We start from the raw sequence: 21708 nt of genomic DNA, 5'->3' as shown, positions 1-21708 counted from the left end.
ATTCACATGTTGCTTATTTTAATGAATAGTGATTATGATATGTTAGGTCCTTTAATGAAAAATATTTCAACTCCAACCTCCTGTCAACAATGCAGGCAGGCACTGCCCTCTCCATTTGACACACGGGGATCTGGGGTGAGAAGGGTCTTGGTGACTCACTCTAGGGCCTGCTGAGCAATGGTTTCAGACATAAGCTCTGCTTATCCCTGGTTTTGCGCTCTGCTGTTGGAGAAGGAAATGGTAACCCACTCCAGTATTCTGGCTTGGAAAATCCTGTGGACAGAGGAGCTTGGTGGGTCCACCAAGGGTCGCAAGAGTTGGACACGACGTAGTGACTAATCCACCACCACCAGTGGGCTGTGCTGTTACAAGGGGTCAGTAGTAGAGGAGTGTGAACTTTAACAACTTGCATATTGCTCTTAAGGAAACAGTACTCTAGATGAGGAATCGGGAGGTACCGATGAGCACTATATTTCTGAATTTTTTATGGGGAAAGTTACTTAAACATGTTCTATTAAATACCTTTGAAACACTTGGCTATGTTTCTTCTAAGGTTTCTGTGTAAAACCTTCTAAGGTTTTCTTGTGACTTTTTGTCAGAATTTTGAAAATCTCCTTTGAGGTGATCAAAATATTTTATAAATCCTATTTTAATATTTTGTTCTTCTTTTTTTTTTTTAGTCATTCCTATACCGGTCAAGACTACAGTACACAGGGCAATGTTGGCAAGATTTCTTTAGATCAGATCGATTCGGTAAGCATCTCATCCTGTTAAACCTTTGTCAACAGATAAAACAGATTTTCTTCAACCAAAGATTATTTTTAGGGTGGGGTGGTGGAAGAGAATGTTATTTCATTGCTTGCCAACCATTTTTGAAATAAATCCCATGTGCTGTGCATATGACTTTTTGTCATTATAGGAAAACCAAACAATCAGAAAATTATTTGTAGTCTGATAAAAACAATTTAATCAGTTTTCCCAAAGGAGGTTTATTTTAAGTAATGACACCTAAATAATATTTATGTGTTTACATTTAAACACCATATAATTTAGAAAAGGAGAAGTGGAGAGTACTAAGTATCTCTGTTTCCTCGGGCTGCTGTAACAGCAAACCACAGGCTGGGTACCTTGAACAACAGGATCTTATTTTCTCACAGTTGTGGAGGCGAGAGTTCATGATCAACCTATCAGCAAGTTCAGTTTCTTCTGAGGGCCTCTCTCCTTGGCTTCTGGGTGGCTGCCTCCTCCCTCTGTCTCTTCCTCTGCTAATCACCTTGGACCAGGGCCCCACCCCCATGATCTCATTTAACCTTGATTACCTCCTTACAGGTCCCAGCTCTAGATACAGCCACATTCTGAGATTGTGGGGTTAGGACTTAGCATATAAATTTGAGGAGGATGCAGATTATTCCATGACACTAAGTATAGGTCTCGTGTTGCCTCCAGAGTGGGCAGCTCATTTCAGCTTCACTTTGTGGCTCTATAGGAGAATCAATGCATATACACTCAACTATACTTTTACTGTATAGAATTTCACTTTAACGCACTGTAGGATTTCTGCATTACCCAAAAAAGGGAAACTAAGTCAACCATAAATAATCTTTGTTTAGGCAATTACCAAATTATTTACAATAAATTAAAAGTACACTGAGGTTTTAATGCTTGGAAATAAGAGTTATAACGGTGAGTAGGGGGAGATTCTGAGCTTTTGGAGACCAAAATGAAGAGATCATCTTCCTATTCGAGAAATTATAATCAAGTAGAAGTTGTTACAGTGAAAGACAGAGAAGCTGCCTGGTCAGGAAGGGGAGCAAAGTGAGACCCATCCCTGCTCACCTGCCAAGGAACCCATGAGAGGTGGGAGTTAAATCTCAGGAGGAGGATACTTGAGAAGGTGAGGGAGATGCAGCTGAGACCATAAATGAAAAAGGTTTTCTTTAATTGTTAATTTAACACATTTATTTGAATTTGCCTTTTGAGAGCTATTTCTCTTATTTTTGTGTTTACTTTTGGGTTATTTTAAAATTTCATCTGTGATTCACCAGCTGTACTTTTGAACATTTATCCCAGGAAAATGAAATGTTAGATATACATGAAAACCCATGCATTCATTTATTTGAAATAACCCTAAACTGGATATGACCCAAATGTCCTTCAATGAGTGAATGGTTAGACAAATGCTGTTACATCTACACACTGAGGAGATATTACTCAGCAATAAAAAAGGAATGAGCTATTGATAGCTGCAATAATTTAGATGAATTTTGTAGGAATTATGCTGAGTAAAAAGCCACTCTCAAAACTTTATATGATTCTATTTATGTAACGCTCTTGAAATGACAAAAGTTACAGAGTGGAGAACAGCTTAGTGGTTGCCAAGGGTTCGGGAATGGTGGGGGGCAGGCTGCAGAAGATGGAGGGTTATAAAAAGGGAGACAGGAGGGAACCTGGTGGTGGGGAATTCTTGAACCTACACGGGAAAAAGTTACGTAGAGTTAAGTACACAGAAATGAGCACGTGAGTGTCACAGAAAATCTGAGACTAGTGGATTGTGTTAGTGTCAGTATCTTGGTGGTGACAATACACTACAGGTTTACAAGGTATTACCTTTAGGGAAATTAGATACATGACATCTCTTTGTATTATTTTTTACAACTGTATGGGAATCTATAGTTATCTCAAAGGAGAAAGTTTAATTAAAAAAGAAAAAGAAGGTGAAATAAATGTTAATAATTTACTTCACCTAATATGTCTAAAATATTATCATTTTGACATGTAATCAGTATAAAAATATTAATAAAAAAACAATTCATCTGTAGTCACTGAGACAATAATAACTTCTTTATGGTTTTTGTTTTTATTCCAGTTAAACTGAATTTGCAACTTGCAAATTCAATTGATTTTGTTGTAATGATATTGTGGGGATTGATAAATAACAAAATATTTTTTTTTTCTGTAGCTTTCTACCAAATCCTTCCCACCCTGCATGCGTCAGTTACATAAAGCCCTGCGGGAAAATCACCATCTCCGTCATGGGGGCCGCATGCAGTATGGCCTCTTCCTTAAAGGCATTGGCCTAACCTTGGAACAGGCATTGCAGTTCTGGAAGCAAGAATTTATCAGAGGGAAGATGGATCCAGACAAGGTAATTTTGGAAAATCTGAGCAGTAACTGAAATTTTAATTTGGTCTGAAGACTAAAAAATTTTTCAATATGCCCCTGAAATGTAGTTGAAATTCTATAATTTCACTTAGGTAAAAGGAAACTCATGAATTAATCTAGTATTTACTAGACAGAAGGTTGGGAAAGGTTGATTCAGTTCAAAGGGAAGGATTGAAACAGCCAGTGTAAGATGTAAAGCAGTGCTTTGGTGAGGATGCTCTACTTCTCCTTGGTAGGCAGACTGCCAGTACTGCTGTACCTGAAACTGCTGTACCTGAAACCTGCTGTTCTGAGTTGTATTTCTGTAGGAAGGCATGTGTATATGTAATACATATAGGCATATATACATACATGCACATGTAATATTGTTTTCAGAACTAGGAAATGCTGAGAGAAAATAAAATGAAAACAGATCAGAATGCATTTTATTGTGTTATGCAGAATCTTTCACAGGGAATTTATTTTTTCCCTCAAACTTTAAAATTTGTTTTGTATTTGGGTATAGCCGATTAACAATGTTGTGGTAGTTTCAGATGAATAGCAATAGGATTTTATCATACATATACATGTACCCATTTTCCCCCAACCCCCCTCCCATCCAGGCTGGCAGATAACGCCGAGTAGACTTTTGTGTGCTATACAATGGATCTTTGTTGGTTATCCATTTTGAAAATAGCAGTGTGTACATGACCTTCCCAAACTCCTTAACTATCCTTTCCCCCTGGCAACCATAAGTTCGTTTTCTAAATCTTTCACAGGGAATTTTTAGATAGATGTTTATCACTGTAAACTTGAGATATCTTTGTTTTTTCTCATTTTAAAAACTGATACTATATTATGATCATTTTCTTAGGTGGTTGAATCATTTTTGAAAATATCATTTATATTAGTTGCATGAAATCACATCCTTTGAAAGTGATATAATTTGCTTAATCATTTGCCTGTTATTGAACACTTGGTTGTATCCATTTGACTGTGTCATAAATGTTATTGCAAACAATATCCTGTGCACATAAATCTCTGATTATAGTTCTGATTGTGTCCTCTATATGAATTAATCAGTGGATCAGTTTACTTGGTGAAAGACTATAGACAGTTTTGAAGTTTTGTTGAATTCTATCATGCTATTAAATGACTGGAAAGTCTGTAAATTAGCCATTGTGAGAACTTTGCTCTGTCATTGACATCACTGTATCTTACTGAAAATGTTTTTTGATCTTTTTATTTGGAAGTTGATGTATTAAGTAGATAGGTGTGTTAGGGTTCTCCAGAGAAACAGAACCAATTGTGTGCGTGCATGTGTGTGTGTATGTGTGTGTGTGTGTACACAAAAAGACAGGTATTTAACAGCCCATGTGATTATGGAGGCGGAGTCCGCAAAGTCTGCAGGTAGCAGGCTGGAGAACCAAGAAGAAAGAATTGGTGTTTCAGTTGAGTCTGAAGGCAGGAAAAAAATCCATGAGTGACTCACGGCCCTCAGACAGGAGGTGTGTGTGTTAGTCACTCAGTTCAGTTGCTCAGTTGTGTCTGACTCTTTGTGACCCCATGGACTGCAGCACGCCCAGCTTCCTTGTCCATCACTAACTCCTGGAGCTTACTCAAACTCATGCCCATTGAGTCAGTGATGCCATCCAACCATCTCATCCTCTGTTGTCCCCTTCTCCTCCTGCCTTCAGTCTTTCCCAGCATCAGGGTCTTTTCCAATGAGTCAGTTCTTCGCATCAGGCGGCCAAAGTATTGGAGTTTCAGCTTCAACATCAGTCCTTCCAATGAATATTCAGGGTTGATTTCCTTTAGGATTGACTGGTTGGATCTCCTTGCAGTCCAAGGGACTCTCAAGAGTCTTCTTCCAACACCACAGTTCAAAAGCATCAGTTCTCTGGTGCTCAGCTTTCTTTAGAGTCCAACTCTCACATCCATACATGACTACTGGAAAAACCATAGCTTTAACTAGACGGACCTTTGTTGGCAAAGTGATGTCTCTGCTTTTTAATATGCTGTCTAGGTTGGTCATAGCTTTTCTTCCAAGGAGCAAGCGTCTTTTAATTTCATGGCTGCAATCACCATCTGCAGTGATTTTGGAGCCCAAGAAAACAAAGTCTGTCACTGTTTCCATTTTTTCCCCATCTGTTTGTCATGAAGTGATGGGACCAGATGATCTTAGTTTTCTGAATGTTGAGTTTTAAGCCAATGTTTTTACTCTCCTCTTTCACTTTCATCAAGGGGCTCTTTAGTTCTTCACTTTCTATCATAACGGTGGTGTCATCTGCATATCTGAGGTTGTTGATATTTCTTCTGGCAATCTTGATTCCAGTTTGTGCTTCCTCCAGCCCAGCATTTCTCATGATGTACTCTGCATATAAGTTAAATAAGCAGGGTGACAATATACAGCCGTGATGTACTCCTTTTCCTACTTGGAACCAGTCTGTCGTTCCATGTCCAGTTCTAACTGTTGCTTTCTGACCTGCATATAGGTTTCTCAAGAGGCAGGTCAGATGGTCTGGTATTCCCATCGCTTTCAGAACTTTCCCCAGTTTGTTGTGATCCACACAGTTTGTTAGTCACTCAGTTGTGTACAACTCTTTGTGACCCCATGGACTGTAGCCCACCAGGCTTCCCTGTATGTGGAATTCTCAGGCAGGATTACCAGAGTGGGTTGCCATTTGCTTCTGCTGGAGATCTTACTGACCCAGGGTTCGAAGTTGGGTCTCCTGCATTGCAGGCAGATTTATTACCATCTGAGCCACTGGGGAAGCAGGAGGGGATAACCTCTTAGTTACGGGAGAGTTGGCCTTTTTGTTCTGTCCAGGACTGGGCAGGATTGCATGAGGGCCCCACACTGGGGAGGCATCTGCTCTGCTCAGTCCACCAGTTCAGATCTTAATCCCCTTTGGAAACACCCTCAGAGACATATCCAGAGTAACATGGCCAGAGGTCTGGGGCCCATGATGCTCAAAAAATTAACCATCACAGTAAGTAAGGATTTACGAGGTAGGGTTTTCAGTGAAGAGAGTGAAGTTGAGGTAGCTCTTAGCCTGGTTTGTGCTGTAACTAAGTGGCGGAAACAGGAGCTGAAAGAAGGTAGAGGCAGCTCTGGGCACCAGGCCTTTGGCTTGTGCGTCTGTCTTGCGTCCCCCTCCTCCCCCCAGCTTATGTGTGTATCTGGGATGGTCTCATATCAGGGCCATCAGTATTTACTTTTAAACCTATGTGTTTGAAAAAATTTTTCAAATGAGATTTTTATTTTAAAATATAGAAGTTTTCTTCAAAAATTATTGGAAAAGAAAAATCAATAATTTTTATCTTTCTAGATAATATGTAGCAGTATGTATTTTCATTAGCTTATTACTGATTACAGCAAATATATTATTTTGACGAAAATATTTTAAGATACACGTATGATTTACTGTCTCTAGTGTTCTGTTGTTACAGTCTGTTGTAAATAAAAGTTCATGTTTTTCTCATTTATATCTTACATATTTTTGCAATGAAACTAATTTAGCATTTCTTTACAAAAATACTCTCTTCAACTGTATTTACTTGTTAAATGGTACATATAATTAAAAATACTTTTTAGAGGTATAGAAAATTGATTCCTTAAAATACTGTTTATAGAGCATGGTTATGGAGGATATATTGGACATTTTCTGTAGTGCTCTAATGAAAGGGCCTGACATTGAACCCAGAAATGACTTGGAACATTGCTTCTGTTGGCTAGCTTGTTTCCTGACAGTGCGGGATGCTTCTGAGGGATTCAGTCAGTCTCACCTGGACTGCTCCTTTCTGTGGTTTCCCAGGTGACGATACTTCTCATTGCTTTTTCTTCTGTTCATGCCTTCGTTGTAACTTATTTGACATACGTTGCTTTGTGCGTCTGAGCAGAAATTATGGATACCTTACTGTTGCTTTTGGGGGAGCAGGAAGCGGTCAGCTTGTAGGTAGTAGGAACTGAACTGTGAACGTATACTTGTGGCAGAGGTGATTCTGCAAATGCACGCTTTCCTGCCCACCCCCCAACATGGTTACTAAGAATAGAAGGATTAGTAGCCAGTAGGACCCGGTCTTGCTGGATAAATGACTGCCGACTGGGACCAGCTGTGTAGGGTCTTGATAGTATAATTCAGAGATGCACAATTTCATAGCTTTGAACATTCACTAACATCGTATAATCAATTTGAGATGTTATAAAAGTATACACAGAAAATAGTATGAAGAAGGTTTCCACTTACATTCCTTCTTGGTTGAAATGAACTTCACTTCTTTAAATACGGATTTTAGATTGTATCGGCCAACACTGATTTTTTAAAAGACTTTTGCTTTATAAGGTTTCAATCTATTTGGTAATAGAGTGACCTGAGAGAAGTAACCAGAACACATTACACAACACGGTGGTGAGAAGGAGCTTGTTGTTGAGGTTGCATGGAGGCAGGAGGTTATTAGAGAGGGTTGTGCTAGAGGAGATTTGGTGAGGTCAGTCTCAAATCCAGGTTTGAAGGAGGTGATGGTGGTGCTCAGTCGAAAGAGAGGACAGGACAGCAGTACACGCGCACAGGCCAGGCATTGCCTGCTCTTCCATTGTTTGTCGTTTTTCTACCATTATTTTATAATTCTTCCATTATTTGTTGCTGCTACTCATTCACCAGGTTTTAGTTTTGTCCGCTGGTTTGGGGGTTGTTGTGATTTTTGAATGTCTGCTTTCAGACTTCTGTATGGATTTGACCTGTCGGTATATTCAAATATCATTTTTATTTGGATCCATATTATACTAGAGGGTAAGGAATTCTAGTATTAAAACATCACTTCCAGAGAACATTCTGTTGTTACGAATGATCTTGTAGCAGACTAATTGCTTTAGGGTATGACTTACTCCCAAAGGATTAGTTTCATTATGTAGGATTTTTATATTAGATTAATTATATTGAGTGTGAGTGTTTATGATATATTAAAATTTTAACAATAAAACTTCTTTGGTTACTCTTGTCAGTAGGGATCAGGGACGTGTGAAAATTGCACTTAGGTTTCAAATAAGATTCTTTGGATTTACGAATGATTCTATAAGAGGTATTCAAAGCTTTGAATGTCTTATTCCTTAAGTAATTTCTGAGATTCCTGAAATAAGTGCACTTATGCTTTATGCAAATACAATATATTTATGAATCATAGTACAGTTTTATGCAAGTTTTTCTTGTTGTAATTATAATTTACATGGCAGTCTACCTGAGAAAAAGCCTCACCCTGTGCGCTGGAGATAAAATTAATCAAATCTCTATTGAAAGCATGAAGAAACTTGGCACTAAATATTCTTTCACTTGGAATTTGGATATTAAATCCCTTCAGCCACTGGCTTTGTTAAGGATTAAATTGAACTAGATAATTCTTCTCATAAATTCAAAGCAATGTGTCCGCTTAATCAGATTGCTTGTAGAGCTGTTGTCTGAATTGCTTTGACCTGACTCTGTTGGACGTTAAGTACACTGTAGATCACGAATGTGTTATGTGGCTGAGTTCTCCCTGGTGAGGCTGTACCTGAGGTCTACTCCATGTTGTCATAATTGGGTCAGGCGGTGTTTAGCACTGTAAAAATTCTTACATTTTGTCCCAGATCCAGCTCACATCATGACTTATTGCAGACCTCTGTCATTAAAAATGGACCACCCAAGGATTAAGTATTTGGCTGGTGGGTTGTGCATACATGAAGCATATTTGCTACTGGATTTTTCATTTTAACACCAGTGGTTCTCCCATGACCCCAGTCAGCAGCATCAGCTTTAGCAGTGTCTGGGAATTGGTCAGAAATGATGACTGTCAGAATCAGACTCTGGAGGCAGGTCCATAGCTGATGGTTTCCAAGACCCCACATGGAAGTAATGCACACTGCAGACTGGGAACCGTCTTTTAGATGTTGCCTCATAGAAAGCTAAGTGATCATAGTTTATCAAATAGAGGCGTGAAAATCTCCAGCTGTTTGTTCTCTTGTCTGTTTCTGTTGCCGTTTGAGTGTAGTGCTGTCCTTTGTTAGTAACCCACGTGTATATATTTGAGGTCTGGCTGCACGTCAGGTGCTGGTCAACACTAAATGAACACACACAGCGGAGTTCCTCAGCTGGAGCCCTTCCAGCACACTCGATGGTGCCCCCTGGGCCCTTGAGGGAGTCAGGCTGGGCCTGGGGTGCTCAGGGTTAGTTGCCTTCAACTGTGAGTAGCTCCTTCCACTTATTTTACAAAATAGTGTTTTACATGTGCTCATATGAAAAAGGTTGGAGAAAACTAATATGAAGTACTGACTTGGAGTCAGACTGAGTTGACATTTGACTCCACTGTATACACGCTTGGGTAGATTACCTGGTATGTGTCCTCATCTACAGAATATGGACAGTAACTGTGTATACATCCGTGGATATATAGCTTTGTCCCTGTTTACACTTGATTGATGTGTTGAGGATTTGGTAAAGGATTAGTCCAGATTCTGGCATGTAGTAAATGCTAGCTCTTCTCATTTAGGACTTCATATGAAGGTGGGGTTAGTGTGACACAGAGTAATCAGTAAAGTTTCCACAAGTAGAATGGAATCTGATGGCTTGTTAAGATTTGTTAACAAATGGCTTGTTAACAAATGGCTTGTTAACCCTCCTAAAATAGGAGGGTTAAGGGGAAAGACTGAATTCCAGCAGAGATGATTTGTTTTAGGAAGTGTTTAAGGGATTTAGACTAAGGGAATGCATTTCAGGCTGTGTTCTTGGAAACTCCTGGGTTCCAGAGGAAAGAGGGCTGAAGTTTACAGAGGAGATTGAGATGTCTGATTTCTGCCCGCACTTTAACAAGCGTAACAAAACAGTACCTTCATCTATTTTTATGTGTTGGAATTCTATGTAAGATTTCGCTTAAAAGATGGTTTTCCTACTTAAAAGTGTTTACAAAATACTATTGTTTATTTGTGGTGTAGAATTTAGGAAAGTAAGAGATGAGACAGGAAGAGGAAGAGATTTGTTTGACAATAGAGTTGCTTTAAGTGAACCTCATTTTTAGTCAAAAGAAAGCCACTAGCGAGTGTTAAACAGGGAGAATTGTTTTTTCAGAAGAGAATCTGAAAGTCTATGCAGCCTTTAGACTGGGAGAGTCAGGTCTTCTCGTGGTAGTATTGGGACAAGTTTAAATGGAGGGTTCAGGGAAGAGGCTGCAGGAGAGTGGGAGTTGGACAGTCCACAGGTAACAGGAAGGTGGGAACTCCAGGAGCAGAGGTGCATGGACCTGATAGGTCTGGTATCAGAGTAGAGAGAAATGGGTCATGAGTTGTTTTTGGTGTAAATTTAAATCCATGTCCAGGTAGAAATTCTTCTTGTTTGATTGGCTGGCTTATCTGTTCCTTCCTTCCTCTGTGGTTCTTATGGGGCCCTTAGAGAGTGATATGTGCTATTCTGCGAGGAGAAATGCAGGGATGTGGATTTGAGAGCCATTCAGGGAGAGTGGAGGGAAAAGCCTCATGCAGGTAAGTGAATGGGCAGATGTAGAGTATAGAGCAGTGCAGAGAGCAGGGGTTCAGCTTTGAGGGATAACCCCATTGCAGTAGTGACGGAGGAGTCTGAAGTGAGACCTGAATTACTAGAAATATTGGAGAGAAAGAGCGAGAATAGTCTGGGGTCCAGGCACTAAGAAGGAGAAGGCTTTCCGAAGTAAGCTGTTCCTGCTACCCAGCATGGGTAATATATGTTGGAAGTCACTTCTAAGAAAATTGCAGAACAGGAGACAGATTTCCTGGCCTTAATGATAGATGACGAAATAGAGGCAACAGTAGTAATGTCTAGAAGTCTGAGAAATCAGGAAGACAAGAAATAGAACTGTTTACTGTAGGAGATGCCTGTGTGGACAGAGATTGTGCTCACTTGGGATGGGCGGAAGCACTGGGGCTCCTTGAGATGCAGGAGGCACTGGAAGCGAGTAAGGACTCGAGGCCTGGGGTAACGGGAAGATCGTTTATGAACCTGCATCTATATAGTATGGTCATTATGCAGTGTGACCACCCCCTCCCACCACACTCCTGAGAACAGGAACTGTTCTGTTCTGGCTCCCTGCCCCCAGCAGCCAGGGTTCGGCTGACTGCCTGAAAGGCCGTAGATGGTCAGTTAAATATGTTGAATGAGGGAATGAGATGAGTTAGGAGTTGAGTGAGGATATTTGTCTGAGACTTGACAGTGGTTTTCTGAGAGATTTTAAGCTGGTAAAGAAATGCTTGGAGGAAGAAAGTGGAGCCAGGTAATCTCATGCCCACCTCCTGTCTTTCCAGTAACAGAGGCAAGAGATCACTTACCAGAAGGTTGGGTGCCAGCAGGGCTTAAGGAATGTTGGAAGGGGTGTAGACTAACACCTTCTGGACCTGCACAAGCAGAGGTGTTCACCTGTGATAATTACTGAGATTGAAATGCTGCAGCAGAATGAGTCCAGTGTAACCACTTACTGAGTACCTTGCAATATGCCAGACACCATAATTAATACTTACACACATCCTCTTATGGACGCATTAAAACAGTCCTAGGAGATGGATACTATTTATTATTTAGGCCTGTTTACTGATGAGGAAACCATACCAGACCATAAATTCATAATTGACTGTGTCTGCACTGTTGCTTCGCTTTCTCTGACAGTCCTTGTGGCCGGACAACGGAAGCAGAGAGCGCAGAAGGGAATGCTGGTGCAGGTTTAGGACCTGGCAACACAGCTATGCTGTACTAAGTCCTTTCCATGTTCCTTATGCATTTAATCTCACAACAGCACTGCAAGACAAATATCCTCTGCCTGTGAAGAGTTTGGGCTTCCCTGGTGACTCAGTGGTAAAGAATCGCCTGCCAATGCAGGAGATACCGTTTTGATCCCTGGGTCAGGAAGATCCCCTGGAGAAGGAAATGGCAACCCACTCCAGTATTCTTGCCTGGAGAATTCCATGGACAGAGGAGCCTGGTGGCCTACAGTCCATGGGGTCAGGTAGCAATGAGTTGGACACGACTGATCAACTAAACAGCGACAACAGCGTGGAGAGTTTAATGGCTTTTCTCTAGGCGGCAGAGGTGGTGCATGAGCGGACCTGAGTTAGGACCTGTGCCTGTGTGCTAAGCCGCTTCAGTCATGCCTGACCCTCTGCAACCCAACGGCCTGAAGTCTGCCAGACTCCTCTTTCCGTGGGATTCTCCAGGCAAGAATGCTGGAGTAGGTTGCTATGCCCTCCTTCAACGATCAAACCTGCATCTCTTACATCTCCTGCAGGTGATTCTTTACCTTTAGCGCCACCTGGGAGTTAGAACTCAGGTCTATCTTATTCCACCTCATGTGCTTTCCCCACTGCTTTCAGGAGGAACAGGCGTGTTGTGTACAATGTAGGCATGTCTGACCTGTCATGTAAATCTGAGAGGGCGCAGCTTAGAACAGAGATTTTCAGATGTGTCCAATTGCCAGAGCTACGATCACATCATCATTAAAAAGGGGACAACGTAACTTACTAAAATGTTGCAGAGAAATGAGAGTATGCATGAAATACTGTGTAATTTATGAAGTACTATACCAGTGTCTGTTAATTTAAAAAGTTGATGAATGGATTAGTCTATAATCATTCACGTGTTTTCTCCATATACTTATAAATCTTTTTAACTTTATAAAACTATATAAAGTTTGGACACAAACTTTAGTTTAATTGGTTATGTTTTTGGCTTTTCTTTCAAGGAAAAGTTTGTTTTGTTTGAACTTTCCCATTAGCTGTATCCTAGGAAAGTATTTGGAATGTAAGAAAAAGTAGTGTCTAGTGAAAGTAGTCTAATCTTTGTCACTTTGCTCTTGAGTGGCAATTTAAAGGTACCCTTAGCAACCAAGTCTCTAGAATGTGTTTTTTAAAGTTTTGCTATATGAAGCTTCTGTTATATTTGCCATTCTAAGTATTTTATTGTATAATAAAGATGTGTGCATGTTAAGGTTTTAACTCTTACCTCCATACCTTCCATTGCATTTGGAATACAAATTCTAGGTAACACAGTATAAGAACTAATATTTAAACATTGACTTGAGCAGGTTGGACTTGCCTTCATGAGTTGCAAGAGGCTAGCTAGTCTGCTGTTCAATTAAACTATGTGTTGTGTTAAATATGTCATTAGAATAAAATAGGTGTTATCATCCCTCCCTCCAAGCACTATTTTGGTGAAAAATTGCTTCAGTAATGACTCCTTTTGCTGTTCTACTCCAAATGCTTGCCATACTTATGTTAGAAGATGAGATAAAAAGTAGAACACTTCAACTTTAATCTTTCATTTGTAACTGTTGTCTTATCAGTAATACCTTATGGATTGTGTATATTAAAATGACATATTACCCACCATTTTAAAATGTAGTCTGAATTTTTGTTGTTAATATGTGCAGTGCTCTTAGGAGAAAATGACAGTGAGAAGATACTAGTTTAAGGTTTTACAGAGTAGTAAACTGACTCCAGGTAACTGAGTAAGTGTAAACTCCAAAATGGGCCAGACTCCTGATGCTAGGGAGAAGGCAGGGAATGTAGTTTTGAATAGTCAGTGAAGGCTTAAACCAAAGGCAACATTTTACTCACTGCTTTAGCTTTACATAAGAGCCCTGGGCTTGGCATGGTTATTTATACCTTCGTAGAATCTGAATGAGCAAAGGTCAGTCCTCACCACTTTATAATGAAGAAACTTGAGTCAAGGAAAACTACCCACTTTCACTCAGAAATCCAGATCCTGGATCTCAGAGCCTTGGCTGTGGTGCTGTGGATCTCTGTGAGCTGAGCTGCAGGCAGCCAGAGCCGGCTAGAAAGCCAGGGCTTGAGGACAGGCCAGCAGGAGACAGTGGGCGCCGCCATGGAAAGCCTGGGAGAGGACTGGCACACACCAGCTGGCACTAAAGCTCAGCGCGTCTCGGGTTTCAGCCAGGGAGGGGGAAAGGTGGTTTTCCTACTAGAATCTCAAAAGAACTGCTGACTCTGTTTATCCCCACTGGAGAGATACCCAAAAGAGAGATGATTGATGTCTGCAACATAGTGTGTGGATCTTGAGCTAAATTAATCCTCTTAGCTACCTTATCCTTTGGTTTTTCTTTACATCTTTTCACCTAAAGAAGTCTTTTATTGCAGTCTTTTATTTCTTTTTTTCCTTTGCATTGAATAAGACTGACTGTCTCTTACACTTTCTCCGCTCTGCAGATGGATTCCTAAATGTCACCCTCACTTCTGAATTTTCCCACAGACCTCAAAAAAATACATAGTGGTCATTATGCACTGAAGTCCTACAGCTGCCCCTAGCAGGTCTGTGCTGTCATCACCATGCAAAGAATCAAGCAGTCTCTTCACCCTGCTGATTTTTTTGCTCCTTCCTTGGACAGTTTTTTTGCCTTTTCATACTGTTCATGGGGTTCTCAAGGCATTCCTTTCTCCAGTGGACCACGTTTTGTCAGAACTCTCCACCATAACCATCTTGGGTGGTCTTTTATGGAAGCCTGTCCATGGGGTGGGAAAGAGTCAGACAGGACAACTGAATTGAACTTGACAGTTTTTAGTGAGAAGTTTTTTCTATAAATAAACCTTGTTTCCCATCAGCTCAGTTTAGTTCAGTAGCTCAGTTCAGTTCAGTCGCTCAGTCGTGTCCAACTCATTGCGACCCGTGAATTGCAGCATGCCAGGCCTCCCTGTCCATCATCAACTCCCGGAGTTTACTCAAACTCATGCCCATCAAGTCGGTGATGCCATCCAGCCATCTCATCCTCTGTCGTCCCCTTCTCTTCCTGCTTTCTGTCTTTCCCAGCATTATGGTCTTTTCCAATGAGTCAACTCTTCACATGAGGTGGCCAAAATATTGGAGTTTCAGCTTCAGCATCAGTCCTTCCAATGAACACCCAAGACTGATCTCCTTTAAGGATGGACTGGTTGGATCTCCTTGCAGTCCAAGGGACTCTCAAGAGTCTTCTCCAACACCACAGTTCAAAAGCATCAATTTTTTGGCTATCGGCTTTCTTCACAGTTCAATTCTCACATCCATACATGACCACTGGAAAAACCATAGCTTTGACCAGATGGACCGTTGTTGGCAAAGTAATGTATCTGCTTTTTAACATGCTGTCTAGGTTGGTCATAACTTTCCTTCCAAGGAGTAAGCGTCTTTTAATTTCATGGCTGCAGTCACCATCTGCAGTGATCTTGGAGCCCCCCAAAATAAAGTCTGACACTGTTTTCATTGTTTCCCCATCTATTTCCCATGAAGTGATGGGACCAGATGCCATGATCTTAGTTTTCTGAATATTGAGCTTTAAGCCGATTTTTTCACTCTCCTCTTTCACTTTCATCAAGAGGCTTTTTAGTTCCTCTTCACTTTCTGCCATAAGGGTGGTGTCATCTCCGTGTGTGAGGTTATTGATATTTCTCCTGGCACTCTTGATTCCAGCTTGTGCTTCATCCAGCCCAGCGTTTCTCATGATGTACTCTGCATGTAAGTTAAATAAGCAGGGTGACAATATACAGCCTTGACGTACTCCTTTTCCTGTTTGGAACCAGTCTGTTATTCCGTGTCCAGTTCTAACTGTTGCTTCCTGACCTGCATATAGGTTTCTCAAGAGGCAGGTCAGGTGGTCTGGTATTCCCATCTCTTTCAGAATTTTTCACAGTTTATTGTGATCCACACAGACAAAGGCTTTGGCATAGTCCATAAAGCAGAAGTAGATGTTTTTCTGGAACTCTTTTGCTTTTTTGATGATCCAGTGGATGTTGGCAATTTGATCTCTGGTTCCTCTGCCTTTTCTAAAACCAGCTTGAACATCTGGAAGTTCATGGTTCACATATTGCTGAAGCCTGGCTTGGAGAATTTTGAGCATTACTTTACTAGCTTGTGAGATGAGTGCAATTGTACAGTAGTTTGAGCATTCTTTGGCATTGCCTTTCTTTGGGATTGGAATGAAAATGGACCTTTTCCAGTCCTGTGGCCACTGCTGAGTTTTCCAAATTTGCTGGCATATTGAGTGCAGCACTTTCACAGCATCATCTTTCAGGATTTGAAATAGCTCACTTGGAATTCTATCACCTCCGCTAGCTTTGTTCATAGTGATGCTTTCTGAGGCCCACTTGACTTCACATTTAGGGTGTCTGGCTCTAGGTGAGTGATCACACCCTTGATTGTCTGGGTCATGAAGATCTTTACTGTACAGTTCTCCTTACCCAGCAGTACACCATCATTATTAGCTGATAGTGGTGAGTAGTGTTGTTCAGTTACTGCTTGTGTACTGGTAAAGTCAATTTAGGAAAACTGACATTTCACCGGTTATGTGTGGATTAAAGACCTTTTTATCTGTATAAATATGGTGATTTAGATATAATAACAGTACTTTCAAATCTCCCTTAAAGATTAGTTGTGCATTCCACTTTGATGATTTCAGATTTTATCATAGATGTGATATTTGTTACCAACAGAGAGGAAAAATGTATATTGACTAATTTTCTTAGGTATGACTTTTATCACAATTATGCTTTTATTACTACTTTCAGGTTGAAACCACTTAAAAATTCCCCTTGAAAATATGTGTTTAGAAAAACATAAATCTAGGACATGTATGTGGTCAGTCGCTCAGTCGTGTCCGACTTTTTGCAACCCCAGGGACTGTAGCCTACGAGGCTCCTCTGTCCCTGGGATTTCCCGGGCAAGAGTACTGGAGTCGGTTGCCATTTCCTTCTCCAAGGACATGTATACTTGAATATAATATCACCGACAAAGACGGTTTCCTTCAAGGTAATTCAAGACGAGAATTTGTCTCCTTCTCCTAGGAGGCAACCCACCCCTTGTCCTTCCTGGTGGGCGTGGCTTCTCACTTCCCCTTGGGTCACTTCCACTCTCATTGCGCCTCCTCTGCCGCCGGGTGGGCCTGGATTAGTGAGCAGGTCACCGTGAACGGCCGGCCCTCTGTCCTCCTTGCCTTGAGGTCTGGGTGGCCTTCAGGGATGATAATATGACCACAGAAACACTTTAGCTGGATCTTGGAATTTCAGGGATGTCATAACAGAGCTACTTCTTGTCCCCTCTTCCTGCTTCTTTACCCTTTTCAAAGTGCCGCCTTGGCCACATGTAAATTCAAGCAGATGTTTCTGCAATCTCTAAGTTCTTACCACAGAGACTTAGAACCAAGATGATTTCCAAAAATACCTTTTATAAGGCAGTCTTCATTTCTTACTGTTGTTCTCCAATTCATGGGCCTTCTGGGACAGTACAAAAAAAGTCTGTCTTAATAATGAGCTCTTTCTGATAAGTCACTGTTAAACCTTATTTTAACATAATTTTATAATGATCGTTATCTCCTTCAGTTTTATCTATTTTAATTACTAACTTATTGATTGCACCTTGAGGCCTTTTACATAAAGTGTGCAACTTGAATAATGCTGTGGTAATGTCATTTAAACTCTGTTTACAACTGTATTATGTTTCATTTCAGCCAGTAATGAGAACTCCTTCTAGTGGAGTCCATGGTATGCATGATTTACATGTAAATATTGTTTTAAAAGCTATACTTTTGTTAAATTTAGAAATTTATATTCAGGGTCATTCATAAAACCTTATGTGATTTTTTTTTTAAAGATAAGATGGGTAAGTTTACTGCCTAGAGAAAAGAGAGAGATTGTACTTTCGGGTCAGGGAGAAAATTGTGAATAATCAATGACAACTGGATGTAATTAATTTCAGTACTACTGGAGATGAATTAGATTTCATTTAAGCCACTGTTGGTTGGAGCCAAAAAACTTTCCTATTGATCCTCTAAGGCCTGACTCTTGTGTTAGCCTTTTTCTAAATATCTGAGCCAGCAGTGATTACCCCCTCAGTACTTCTTTTAATGTCAACTAGATTTTAAGTGCTTTTGTAGCAGAAAAACTGTCTTAAGGCTTTCATTCTCTAGCCACCCACATGGCAGGGATAGAAAGCTATGTACATAGTCTTTCCTTACTATGTATTCATTGGCTGAAAACTGTCCTCCTATGTCAAGCTGTTAGTTTTCCTCATTACAAGTTACCAGATGTGCTTCTTTTGTTTTTTTCCCTCTCCCTTCATATTTAGATTTAGCTCTAGTAATAAAGACCTGGTTTTCCCTGGTGGCTCAGATGTTAAAGAATCTGTCTGCAATGCAGGAGCCCCAGGTTTGATTCCTGGGATCCCCTGGAGAAGAGAATGGCTGCCCACTTCAGTGCTCTTGCTGGAGAATCCCATGGACGGGAACCTGGCAGGCTACAGTCCCTGGGGTCACAAAGAGTCGGAAGTCACTGAGAGAATAACACTGCTTTTCTTTTTCACAATAAAGACCTGCTTTTCATTTAAAAGGTGTAATTGGTCAGGAACAAGTTGTTGTTGTTTCAGGGAAACCCTCCAGCTGAATGACTTAACTCTTCTGACTGTGGGTTATACGGTAGCTTCTCCGTAGGCAAGTGGACCCTGAGTGCTAGAGTGGCTGGTTTGTTGTGTTTCCTCTTTATGAAGAGATACGAAACTCTGAAAGAGAGCATTTTATATACTGAAGCAAACCGTACTGAAGTGAGTTTCCTAGTAAGTGGAAGGTCCAGGCTCACAGGATCTTCCTGTCTGCTGGAGAGGCCACATCGCAAACTCTCGGTCTGCTTTGATAGAATTGTCCTCCTCTTTTAAAGAGAAGAGGAAAGGCAGAATTTTAAAGGAAACAGAGGACTAGGCATTTCTGAACACCTGCTAACTTAATTACTCTACTGAGCCCTAAATGTAGCAGAGATGGGGAGAAAATCCCATGATCCTCATTTTTGGGAAGAATTCTGATTTCATTAGACTATAAAAGCTTACATATTCATAGTATTTAAAAGCTACATATACCAATGCTTTAAGGACTGTGAGGGGAGAAACATGCATAAGACATGACTCATAGCCTCAAGGAATATAGTCTGTACCAGACTGAGAGAACTTTTATTATAATACAACTACTGAATTACCTTCTAATTAGTTATAGTCATTTTGAGGGGTGGAGACAGTATTTTCTTTGTTGGAGGAGCATTAAATTCAAGTAACATTTATTGGATACTTGGAAATCTTTCACATGCCTTAATAATTATAACACTAGTCTCTCAAGCAGAGTAGCTGAGCTTGTTTCAAAGACAGAGTGATTTGATAGGGAGAGCGTGTGTGCTTGTGTATGTGTGTGCCCAAGTTGCGTCCAACTCTGCGACCCCATGGACTGTAGCCAGCCAGGCTCCTCTTTCCATGGCATTTCCCCAGCCCACTAGAGTGGGCTGCCATGCCCTCCTCCAGAGGATCTTCCCAACCGAGGGACTGAACCTATGTCTCCTGCTTTGCAGGTGGATTTTTTATTGCTGAGCCCCCTGGGAATCCCAGGGAGAGTGTAGACTTACATGATAGTATTCTTAGTATTAGTGTCTGATATACAGAAGATAATAAAATGTCCCCCCTTTAGTTCTCATTTCAGGTAAGTTAGAAAGTAGTAAGTACAGCATGAGAGAAATATTGCACCCCTCCCCACAGGCCTTGGAGAGGGCTTCATGGGGAAACTGATATTTGAATTGAACCTTGAAAGGTGATAGGATTTTAACACATGAGTACTTCATGACCCATGAAGTATTTATATAAAGGCTGTTGGTATCATAATGGAGGTCCCTTTACTACCAAGGTTTGGCTAAAGACACAGATCCACTCCTCCAGGGAATGCATGTTACACTGAACCTCATAAAAAGCTGAGCACCTGTTGTTAGGTCTCTGTGACAGTATTCTTGCTGGATGGGGAGAAGTTCCAGGCTGGCATCACTGCTGTCTGGGGGTCTTAGTACAGGGAGAGAGATTAGCAAATCTGAATGGTTGCTTGATAGGCGCATTTGGATTTTCCACCAGAATGTCACGTATCCAAAGAAAGTCGGCAGTGAGTGCAAAGATGAGATCTGTGCAGAGTTCCCTTTTCTAATGAATGCTGAAAGCTAACTTCCAGGTAGTCACTCAGGACACCTTTCAGGCCTCAGATGATTTTGCCCAGTGCTTCAGATTTTTCATGTTTGTCTGCTTGAATTTGGGCAGCACACATCAAGGATGTGGTTGACCCTTCCTTGGCCTTGCCCATACCTCCTGCTTGCAGCAGGTTGTTCCTTCCTCAGAATTGTACCTGAGGACCTGCTCGGCTCAGGGTCTTTTCTGCCTGATGTCACAGTAACCATCTTTCTTCAGTTGCAGCAAAGACAAATTTACCCTTTGATCAGAGTTTAAAGAACTGGTTCAGAAGAGTTCATAGGATACTTGATGGGCTCAGTCCTGTGTCCACCAATGACATTCAACAGCTCTAAGGCAGTATTACTCATTTTCAGTGATTCAGTGCCCCAGGAACAAAGCACAGTTTTTTGTTTTTAATCTATACTGAATCCCTAGATGAATTCATCCTGTCTTAAGTCTTCTGATGTGTCTCTCCAGCCTATCCTTCTGCCTGAGATTTAGACCGTGATAGCCAAGGGCCTACTTAGGATCTAGATTCTGGATCCTGCAAACTCAATAATATTTGCAGCATCTCAAAGTCTCCAAAAGTGAGGCTCTTGTCCATGAGCCTGCCCAAAGCAGCTCCTCCTGCAGCCTTTTCCATCTCAGATAATGGCAGTTCCATTCTTTAAGTTGCTCAGATCCAAAACCCTGCTGTACAGAGTCTTTGACTCTTTCTCTTGTACCTGCCCTCTCAGCAGATCCTTTTGGCTCAGCCTTGAAAGCGCATCCTTCTTATTACCCCTGCTGCCGAGCACTGGTCCCTGCTGTCACCATCTCTCTCCTGAATTATTGCAGCAGTTTCTTAACTGCATTTCCAGCTCTTGTTTCAGAAGATTTGATCAGTGTCAGCAGAGTAGGGACAGAGGGCCACTGGTTAGGCAGTACTTTTTTTAAAAGTAGTTTAAAATTCCTTTGAGCCCTTGGATAACATTTCTCTGAATACCCTGTAGGGTTAAAATTTCTTTTGAATACTCTGTAGAGTTTCATGCCCCAGATTTCGAGAGGAGTGCTTTTCCCCCTTTTGTATTGTTGGCCATATTGCTCCGTATGGCCCCTATCAGTGTCTGATTTGGAGTTGACCAGTCTCTTGATTGACTCTTGCCCTTTATACCTTAGACATATTACTAATCTTAAAGTAATGTGAATATTATGAACTACAGTCATCACCGAAAGTGGCTGAACATAATCTCATCTTCTGTTTAATGATTTAGAGTGATCTTCAGGATTTGGACGTGGCTGGCGCAGGCTGGTGATAGGAACATCAGTTATCATTGTGCAGTAAAGGAAGTGCTGGTTAGGAGAGATTTCCAGTAGAGTTGGTGTAGGCAAAAGCAGCTCTCTCTCTAGTATTAAAAATAGTTTGTTAAATCTTTCTGGTTATTTTTTTCCTCTGAAATTTGAGGCATAAGGGTCATCTTTGGTATAATGGTAGTGTATTTTGCTGGGGACTCACCAGTACTGGAGGTTGGCTGGTGGGTTTTATATTTCACTCAAAGAAGAAAAGTTCAGTAATTGACTTGTGCAGGTATCTTAC

The 21708-nt window shown here is 41.0% G+C and overlaps 1 protein-coding gene across 2 annotated transcripts in view; it reads left to right on the top strand.

Annotated features, from left to right (window-relative positions):
- PRIM2 (DNA primase subunit 2) overlaps nucleotides 1-21708 on the top strand; it is a 301960-nt gene that overhangs the window by 202087 nt on the left and 78165 nt on the right. For both annotated transcript variants that reach the window (XM_061146329.1, XM_061146328.1), the window contains exons 9-10: nucleotides 681-753; nucleotides 2960-3145. In XM_061146329.1, the coding sequence (XP_061002312.1) occupies nucleotides 681-753; nucleotides 2960-3145 (259 nt within the window). The remainder of the gene's footprint in view (nucleotides 1-680; nucleotides 754-2959; nucleotides 3146-21708) is intronic.

The sequence above is a fragment of the Dama dama genome, chromosome 7 (genome assembly GCF_033118175.1).
Source record: "Dama dama isolate Ldn47 chromosome 7, ASM3311817v1, whole genome shotgun sequence".
NCBI classification, from domain to species: Eukaryota; Metazoa; Chordata; class Mammalia; order Artiodactyla; family Cervidae; genus Dama; species Dama dama.
Note: the sequence above shows the minus strand (reverse complement) of the source record. Positions and strands in the feature narration are given on the sequence as shown.